General features: G+C 30.6%; 1 protein-coding gene across 4 annotated transcripts in view; it reads right to left on the reverse strand.

Moving 5' to 3' along the window:
- The window catches only part of LOC144847972 (hepatocyte nuclear factor 6-like), a 31,093-nt gene extending 23,214 nt beyond the window's left edge, over positions 1 to 7,879 (reverse strand). For 3 of the 4 annotated variants that reach the window (XM_078704607.1, XM_078704606.1, XM_078704605.1), the window contains exons 1-2: positions 6,735 to 7,879; positions 4,250 to 4,273 (exon numbers count right to left, since the gene is read on the reverse strand). In XM_078704607.1, coding sequence (XP_078560733.1) covers positions 4,250 to 4,273; positions 6,735 to 7,680 — 970 coding nt within the window. In that variant the 5' untranslated portion in view covers positions 7,681 to 7,879. The remainder of the gene's footprint in view (positions 1 to 4,249; positions 4,274 to 6,734) is intronic. The other variant, XM_078704608.1, reaches the window with a different exon arrangement.
- Positions 7,880 to 10,986: the final 3,107 nt, after the last annotated feature.

Genomic DNA, 10,986 nt, shown 5'->3' on the forward strand with positions numbered 1-10,986 from the left:
GATTTCATAGATATTGAAATACATAGAAGCAATAGGCGTCTACGAGATCCAGTGTAACATGAATACTAGTTTGTTCTTTTTTCATAAAGAAATAACTAGATATATGGTAAAGTTACATAATTCGTTTGAAGATAATTTACAGTTTAGTAAAACAAGAATTTATTTTTATAGTAAATTTTTAGAATTCTGAACACTTTGGGACTAAGACTTATAATTACCTTTTTTATTATCTTACAAAAGCACTCTTATTTTTGCAGTCATTCCTGCTTTTTTTTAAAAGTGTTTTATATCATCATTTTGGTACAATATAACAACCTAATACAGCTATATGAATTTTTTAGGTCATGTTTTGTGTAGTAAAAATCAAATTATATTTTCATTAATAGGTTATGGTCAAGATATAAATGATTAATTTGTTACTAAAATATCTATAAAATTCGCCAAATGAAATTCTTTAACACATTTGAAACGAAATATATCCACATACAAAATACAGTATTTCATGGTAATGTTGATGCCTATTTGGCATTATAACGGCGGCATAATACGGTATAATTACTGTAGTGTATAGTATTTAAGTGTGGCCACTTTATTTTTTATTGGGTAAACGGCAAGACATCATTGAATCGTGGCTTCTTTATTGCACGACTCTTTTCGCATTATTCATCCTGCCAAAGGCTACATTTCTTGAAATAATTGCTCCTCACGTTTTTGACGTGAAAAGCGACGTTGAATGCACCAAATCCCCCCGTACAATAACCTCATTTTACATCGCAAATTTACTATTAAAAAATTGCCTTCAAATTATTTTTATTGATTTTATAATTCGCTTGTTGTATAATACTAATAGACTATATTTATTCTGTAAAATTGTAAATAAATCGTCACAAAGACAGACTGATAAAAAAGGCAACTTTGTAAATATTACTATTTTTGCTGCGTTGTAAACTGTGTAGTTTTTTGGCAGAATAATACAGCAGTAATTTTTAATTATTTTTTGTAGTAGACAGCGTATAATGCTATTTTTTGCTTAGCTGTCAGCGTTATTTGTGTAGAGAAAGTCGCATTGTAGCACACAAGGCCTGTAATGAGATCCTCAGTACTTGTGCTGGGTAATTTAATTAAACAGCAGTAATGCAGTTTGCTTGCAATACACAGTTCTGAGTACAAGACTACTCAATTCAATCGTGAGCGGGGTGGAGAAGACAGAAGCGAATTGAAAGAATTGTACGTATATAGGTTTGTTGGCATAGTATGGTGGTCAATTTAGGCTTATTAGTAAAAGAATGAGGACGATGAACGAGTCACAAATGGTGTAAATTGACACTCGCGAATTCCATGAATAAAAGGCGAAACAAAGCCTCCTGGGATATCGTACATTATTCATTTTACTACAAAGCACCATAATTAAATCATAAAAATTAGAAAAAAATATACATATATTTTTAAAAATTTGGTATTATCTCTTTGATAAATTCTCATAAATGTTATTGTTAATAACAAAAATAAATATGCTTATCATAATTTGATTAGTAAAAATACAAATTATCAATTTCATAATTCATTAATTGTTCTATAATTTCCTTTTATATGAAAAAAAATGATGAATGAAAATATCTAGAGTACTAGTGTTTATAAATTGATTAGTGAATTATGAAAATGTCAAGAATTCCATCAAAGAGGAAAAGATTGTAATGCCGACAATGAACTCAATGTGACAAGTGATATATATGGATAAAATATTGATTTCCAAGTTAATGTATTGATTTGTATTAAGATGATAGCTTGATGGCTATAATACAACAAAAAAAAATACAGAAATACCAAATGTCTGCCAAACTGCAAGTAATTAGCGATTCTAAAGCAATAATTAGTATTAAATACTATGTTTAAATTATGGACGAACTTCACACTCCCTAGCAGTAGACAGCTCGCCGCACACCACATAACTGCTTATGACTAATTAATAGCAAAAATGGAAATAGACGAAGATGAAAAAATATAAATGTGAATAAATTATTTCTTAACTTGTATCCTAAAGATATTTTTAATGTTTGGAAGGTACATAATCTATATTTTGGATTCTGTTCATTTAGATTACAGATTTAGTATACAGTACTTTGTAAATTACCAGAAATCTATTAATAAGATACTAATTTCATACATTTTAAAATGAATTTTAGAATGTTTTTAAAACAAGTTTTCAGTCAAAATAAATAAACTTGGACATGGACATATTGTTCTGGTAGCCTAAAACTATTCAAGTTCAAAATATTTCATCTCTCAGATGCAGCATAAAATTTGTAAAGAGATGAGGAAACATAGATTATTTGAAATAGTTCATCAAATTATTAAATATTAAAATCGGAATTTTTCACTTAGGAGCAATAAATGATTGTCCTGGAGAAATAGACCTCCTCCATTTAAAGTTTTACTTTGTAAAATTAATAATTACTATAATCAATAATGAAAAGTGGCAAGTTATTTTTCTAGATCTCTCTAAAACTTGAAATTCATTAAAAAAATATCAACCATTTATTTTAATTTCCTGCGTAAATTTGAAAATGTTACATATTCTTTTAATGAACATTTTCTTCAATTCTGGTGATATTCTTCATATATAATAGATTAGCATAGATACCAAGATTAAATTTTATTTTATGATATATTTTCAGGAATAATGCCACAATATCAAATAAATTTTTCATATTTTCATAATCGTCATTAAACAGACCTTCTACATAAATTGAAATTCAAAGCGATTTCTTAACATACCATTTCTTAATGTTAGCGCGTTGACTTAAAACAATTATGCTAAATAATGTAACGCTTTTACCTTGGCTATTTATCGTTTAGTTACTCTAAACTACACTAGTATGTGAATAAAAGGTGAACCCAGCCGTATTCAACAATCTCATTATCGTGAATATATTGCAACAATTTATACAAGATCGACGAACCCATTCGCACTGTTAGTACATATTGGAGACATAATTGCAGGCTTACATTACTTTAGTGTGAAACAGCAGCCTAATATACAATATAGGTCTCGGAGTGAACAAAACAATAACTACAGTTAGGTATACAGTATATAACTTGCTGTACTTTGAAAAGTGTCACTCTACAGTATGTGAGAAATACTACCGCAACATTTTTATTGAAGTAGTGAAATAGTTATCATTTTCAAGTTTTATATTCAAATAAATATATGTGTGGTTAACTTGTCATTTTCAACTTTTTAAGTGATATTATTAATCATAAAAAAAAGTTATCGTGGCATTTAATATCAGCTCTAATAAGCAAAATAGAACTTGGCTAGTCTTGGACATAAATTTTACGTTTAAAGTAGTCAGTACTAAAACGACCAATGTAAAAGAAAGGATTTTGAGAAAACGTTTGGTTGGTCTTTTTATAACACTCTCACAAAACTTGGCATATAGTGTATGACCCATAAACCATCATGACTGTAAGTTCTTCAGATTGAATATTAAGCTGTTGGGTCTTTATAATGTACAGGTAGGATACTGAATTTGTGGTAAACCTGAAACTTTTACCAAAAAACATCTATTTCTTAGTAATGTTTTGAGGTAATTGTTACATTTGTGTTGGTAGTATTAGTATAAAGTTCAACAAAAAAAGTGTGGCAATTCAAATGAAATAAATAAAAATAATAAAGGTCATAATGCAAAGGTTAAAGGTCATAATATAATGGTTAAAGGTCAAAATGCACAGGTTAAATATCAAAATGCAAAACAAGCAAAGAGTGAATTGATGAACGAAAATAATCATGATGTTCAAAACATTTACGATTTAAATTCCTGGAAAATTCTAATTATTTGTTCAGTTTGTGAAATTATGCAAACTTTGTTTGCTATGTATTTTTCGGAAAATATGACTTTGTTTGCCAGCCGCAAATATGCTAGATAATACTGTATATTAAATTATATAAAAGCGGTTTAAAAGTTGTCTTTGTTTCCAATTATATTTTTGTTTTATCGACATTTTATGATAGCAAAGTTTGGTACAAAGAGAGTTAATTCATTCATCAAGTAATCTGGTAATTCCCGATCATCATGATTATTTTCCTTCATTCAAAAGATCTTTTAGACAAACATAGAAAACTACAACAATATACAGATAGAACAGCTTGTAGTAATGGTTTACTATAAGCTTTAAGCTGGTAATAATAAAGAGAGCAAGTTAGCAAAGATAGGTAAACACAAAAGTTGTATGTAATACAATTACTCACCGCTTCTGTCCTTTGATACCAGCTCTGAAAACAGAGAGGGGGAGAATGGTTTTTGTTTACATGTGTTTTCTTAGAGTTTTTAAACAAGTTTAATCTCATACTACATTAGCTGTACACTGAATAGGAAACTGGTACTAAACACGAGTTATTGAAACGCTTTTAAAAAATTTAACCGAAAAACTTTTAAAATGAAAATTTATACCATAATTTGTTTTCCATTGTTTGGCAGTTTTTGCACCAAAATTTATATACCATTAATGTTTGTTTCCTTATTTGGTAATTTTTGTACCAATATGAAAATAAACGTGGCTTATTTTCTGTATATATACTTCTGTGAGTAAGGAATTTGTAATTGTATTACTATACTCATTCCAAAATAACAGGCAAGTTGATTACTTTATAAAAACATCTGATTAACATACAAAATATTAGTATGACACCAGTTCAATGCACATCTTAGCAGCGGTACAAAACATTATATAATTATATTATAATAATAAATAAAAATATTTCAAGCGATTATAATATTGCATATTAAAAATACTACAAAGATACAACAATTCATTGTAATAAAAAATGGTAAAATACAGGATATTATTGAGTATATTATTGCAACAAAAAGCAATAAAAAAAAACTGTGTTAAAATGATTTGAATAGTCGAACTGTGTTTACCTTTGCTTAATAATACATCTATAAAAACTGCGTTATCTATGCTAAACTTGCATGCTGTGTATAATCAAGGTTTAATTTTTGAATATATAATACTATTTAAATATATTTATCATAATGATTCTTATGATTTATTTAGTTATGCCAAAATACACAAAGATTATATCACTATCTTGTCTGTATTAGTCCAATTTATTATGTACAGTACACTGTAGTAGTAGTGAAACATTATTTTTCATTTCTGTGTTAAAATACAGACTAATAATAGTATACACTCTATGGATGTAGTACAAATCAATACTTTACATTGTCTAAAAAGTTTCAATGAAAAAGGTATTTTTAAATAATGATTCAGTTCCTACTTTAAAAAATATTACTGTAAGCTTAGATGTAGTTTAAAAAATGGTTGGAAGACTAGAAAAATACTCTAGATTGTTCTAAATATATAGTGAAGAATTCAAGTTAACAATAGATGTGAGGAAGTGTTGTAAAGGTGTTAAAAACATGGTCTATTCAAGGCATACTTGCACTAGTCAAACACTATACACTATAAGTACAGGTACTACCTCCTTCTAAACAATAGCTTGCCATGTAACACTAAATTGCCAAATATAACAGGTATTCTAAAACACATGGGCCTACACATTTTACTTTAAATAGTATAATTATATTTTTTCTTTTTTAAAAAGATATAGCCTAGGATCTATAAATTTATATATTTTTTTTAAAGAATTATAGTTAGGCCTACTATTTTTTTTTAAAACTTTATAGTCTCTCAATATCATCACATTGACCTGTGCTGTACTTGTAATTATTTCTTTAATAATTAATAATAGTTAATAATTATAATTGTTATAACTTGGTAGACAGATGTATTATTTTGGAAATATAATGTAAACAAGATAACTCCTACAACTTAACTGTTAAATACGCTACAATTTATAGTTACATCTTAATACGCTAACTAACTACCAATACCATATTGATTTTTTCGACAGTAATTCCAACACACAACGGTGGAAAATCAATTCCTAACCAAATAAAGAGTAAAGTCAAAACGATGACTCTCTAACTCTTTGAGTTCTCATAGAAAGAAGAGAAAAAAAATTATCAGACTAGCCCATCAATGACAGAATATTAAAACGAATACTTCAAAATTTTGAATTATTGCGTATATTAATGTTTGATGGTGTCAAGTCTATGAATAACTATAGCTAGGACTCAAACTCTGCAACTTAAAAAACAATTTATTTTCAATCACGCAACATTTAGGTTTAATTTTATGACTAGAAATTTCCCATATTAATTGAATGTTACACTTTTGCAGTAGAAATTCTCCTTAATGCTGGTTATTTGTAAGTAACAAGGGGTGGAAAATTATCTCACCTCGTATAATAGGAAAATTATTATAATTTAAGTGGTATTTAAGAATAAATATTTTTTTTATGCAGAAAGAAGAATTTTTAATTTATAGTGAATTCTTTATTTAATTTTTTTTTCTCTAAAGCATCATAGTGCCTATTACAGACACTATTTTTTTTAAACAATTCTAGTTTAGCCTACTGTACAATTGAAATAAAAATAACATCCGTTTGAATTTCACTGGCGTATGTAAATCAATAATAATAAGTTTAATTTGACTGACTAATTTATCAAAAAAATGTGTAAAACAAATAATTTAGCAAAAATTGCATAAATATAGCGTAATAATTTGATATTTTTACTCTTTTATGTGAATGAATTGGCGTTTTATTCAAGTACATTAGAAGACCTAATAATATCAATAGCCTAGATATAAACAGTTTTTGTGCTTACCTGCTAATCTCAATGCCGACATTCGTTGATACTCGGGTTCCTGCAACCATTTGGACATCCGCCTGAAGGTCTCTCTACCAGACTTCAACTTACTCCATGGCTTTGGGTTCCGTAACAAGTCCGACAAAGTACCCTGACTCCGACATAACACACGTTGAGCAAAAACCGCTTGTGGTATGCTGTATCGCTTTAGTTCACTTGTAACCCTCTGCGCAACTTCCTTAGTGTTTATTTCTTCACCATCGCTTCCCGTACTTGATCGGGATCCAGTGTTTCTCTCCCGCGTACTAACCGCCAAACCGGGAGGCGTTCCACCGAGGTGATGTACACCATTTATGACCATTGGACTTTGAAGGGACGGTCGTTGCGATTGCGGTTGTAAATTACGCACAGAATGATTGCCTGTGTATTGTTCATACCCGTTTACACCATAACGCGTGTCTTGAGAGGAGCAGTACGTACCCATTTGCGTATAACCGTTTAACATTGAATTGGGCGCCATTCCGCCACCCATGCTCATACTCATACCCATGTTCATGGCTCCAAGTTTATCATATTGATGATAATTGTTCATTTGTAAGTTACTAGAATGGTTTAACATAAAACTGCTGCCGATGTTGCTAGGCTCATGCCTAAATTTATCAGATACCGTTGAAATTGGTGGCAACGGTTGCAGAGGGGTTAACGTTGTGTAACTTGATGCACTTGAAATAGGTTGAAACGAGGACAAGGAAGTCATTCCGTAATCGGATCGAAAATCAGCCGGTGGTTCCAACATGGTGCTAAACGAAGATAATGCAGGATAAGAACTAATTGGGGTTTTAATATCGGAATTAGAGAGAAAGATGTCCGAGGAAAGATGGCCTGAAAGGCCTACGTGATCAGGATGCAAGGCCGAAGACGGTTCACTAATCGAATCGAGAGCTGTGATATCGCTCGAGATCATCAGGCCTACCGTACAGTGCGACTCTGTAACCAAGGAGTAAACAAGCGAACGATCTTCGGGGATATAAAGCGGTTGATTTCAGGTCACCGCGCGTTCTCTGTAGCCTACAGCATAGCTTTTTGTACTTACAGTGGGAGAATTGTACTTGTCTTGCCTTTTTTCCAAAGCTTCTCTTCCATGTTATTATTTAGTCAGCTGCCTTGAGTCCCATCACCATACCCGCCGCGTTGTATTGCCATGCGCATTACAAATTATCGGTCAGTGCGCAGACTCAAAATCTGTCAATTTTCATAATAATACTCGCTACTGGTATTACGCATACTGAATTGTCCAATCAGCGACGAGTATCCACTGAGTTTTTCGGTTCCCTTGCCGAAAACCCACTGAGATGTGTTTATGAATGAGAAAGCTACAATGACAACAACTCACTCGTGAAAAACGTTTCATGGTTGAGAGCAGTTCATCAAATTTGAATATCCTTCCTTGATTGAGACTTGATTACTAAAACGAAACTGCTATATTTGTTTTCTTGTAATTTAAACTCACCTTGTATTCTCTCTTAGCAGTGGTAACATTTTACAATAGCACCCCGATTAACAAAACCATATGCATTCCATCTTTCATTTCTATAATACCGTCGCTATCCATTCAAACAATATCCCCATAGCAACCAATCATTTCGCTATTGTTTCCTTTTTCCTGCCTCCTCTGTTTTTCAAAATGCAATATCCACACAAAGCAAAACGCTTTAATTTAGTTATAACCAACTATTTATTACTAGTACTGTTATTACAAAACATATTATCCAAATTTCAATAAATGACATTTATAATTACACAGACAGGCATTTGTATTATTATTTAAAAATCGAAAGTCATGATAACAGAGAATATCGACGAGCAAGTTATTTAATTCAATTCGAAATTGATTTCCAATAAGATCGAAGTTAATGTGTAAGCTTGCGAGTATTCCTTCCTCTGGTATTAAGCAATCAAACAGAGATAAATAAAGGGTGACAATTAAGTCAAGTTTAGACAAATCATTTCACGTGCCTAAATTATTCTATTCTCTGTAAGATTATCGATAAAATTAACATAAATAGAATAATGTAATGTTTTTCAATGTTTAAATTATTACAGTATTATAATTGACAGTTTTTGATTGGTTTTTCCTCAAAAGCCAATACTTTCAACAGCTGTTTAGTTTAATGCGTATTATTTTACTAGTAGTCGCGTCCAGTACGCACTTCCGATACACTGCGTTTTATACGCAGACGCGCATCCGATCACGCACGCGCCTATGAATACGCACTTCCGTTTTACGCATCAATCATACAGTTCGATGAACTCAGTAGTACTACAGTACTTTTGTTTATTTTTTTATGAATATGTTTGCCTTTATAGATCTATATTTATTTAATATGATATAAAAGTAAAATATTTACATTTAATTCATTTACCTTATATATTACTATACAGTAATACTAGTATTGTTATTACTATTATATATTGTATAGGCCTACACGTTGTGTATAGCAGTAGATAAAACAATATCAAGGAGCATGCGTCTGCTATGACATCACAGCAGGCTAAGGATGAGTGACAAATGATAGCAAAGTAATTATCAATTGCATTTATTCTGCCATTAAGGATTGTTACTCTAATAAATCACAAACGTGGAATTCACACCAAACATATTTTATCGCGCCGAAGATTGTACTGGATTAATAGGCGCGAATCTATACTACTGCTTTGTGAAATAAAGATCGTGTATTTTGATTGCAAACAAGAGAGTTTTAAAAATAAGTGTGGGGGGGGGGGGGGTGGGGGGGGGGGGCTGTGTGGAGGGTGCATGTAGGCCTTTGTTACTCCTCCCTCTGTCCTAGGAAATGCTTATACAGTATTCGTTTTTATTATTATGTTTAGGCATGTGGAGACGTATGTGTTGGCGCTACAATACAAAAATAAAATGATAAGAATAAGTGTACATAGGTTTAATTTATGTTTTTATTACTTAGAGTATTCAGGAGGTATATGAAATCCCCTTCCCACCAATAACCCATTCTACACAAAAACGGAGGAGGAAAACCAGTTACCCCATAATCGGCATGGATCTTATAGGATCCATAAATCTGAAAGCGATCCCTACCCCATATGAGCCATTCGAGGGCGGGCCTCGCAATATGCGAGGGGTTATATATCACTTGCGTGTCCGGTATTGCTTCCGTTTACGTATATTTCGGAAGTTATTGGTACCAATTGAAAACTTGTTAACTTAGTCGTTGATTTATGGCACGCGTTTCTAAGCATGGAGAGAAATAACCATGTTCAAGATTTTCTATTAATTTTAAGTGATGTGGGACAGCCATTGGGACTATAACAGTTTGATGCAGATTTCCATACTTTTAAAAACATAAGTGTAACATTAGATTATTTAGTATAAAATAATATATTAATTCTATGTTTTAACTTAACTATTTTAATTTACCACCAGAGACCGGTGCGTATTCTCTGACTCTACAACCACCATTACATAAATACAACAACAAAGTTATTACAATTTTATTTCATAATTGAGTGTAGGCTTATACTTCACTATTCAAATTAAAATTCTACAATTATGAATTTATTTCATGATACAATACGGCATTTTTTTCTCCATTAGTCTATTATAACTTTTATAATATTATTATATACACTTACCGTATTTTATGTATATTTCTATTCACAGCTTTGAATGTTAATGTATTCGTATTTTTCAATAAGAGCATTAGCTCCGTTTAGCCCTGTTTTGTACTACTGTTGCTGTTTACAGAATTTATGATATAACAATTAGTTTTAATGTGAATGTATTCATTACAATACCATTATCATAATCATTAACAGTATCATGAATAGTAACAAAACATGTATACTTTTATTGATAACTTCTTATGCTGTTAAAACAACTTTTAATATGGCTTCCCATAGAAAACAATTTTAATCATTCAAGCCTTGAATTTCAACAACTTATAAATTAATTTTATTTCTTTTGTCGTTACTCGTATTATTATTTATTGCAAATATAAATTACTATTGTTATTAATCAGTATTATTTATTGAGGAATAATATATTCATTTAACCTCTTAAAAGATGTGGTGACTTTGTTAATTAGCATTAATTTGGTTAAATTAATTTGCAATTTTAATTTCAAAGTTTGTAATAATGAACACCCTTCTCTGGTATTAATTAAAAGAAAGTGGATTTTGGTGTGTTTTTTCTAAAGTTAATGAATCATTTTATTTAAACAATTTATTTACAGAATTT

This window comes from Antedon bifida, chromosome 7 (assembly GCF_963402885.1).
Source record: "Antedon bifida chromosome 7, ecAntBifi1.1, whole genome shotgun sequence".
NCBI classification, from domain to species: domain Eukaryota; kingdom Metazoa; phylum Echinodermata; class Crinoidea; order Comatulida; family Antedonidae; genus Antedon; species Antedon bifida.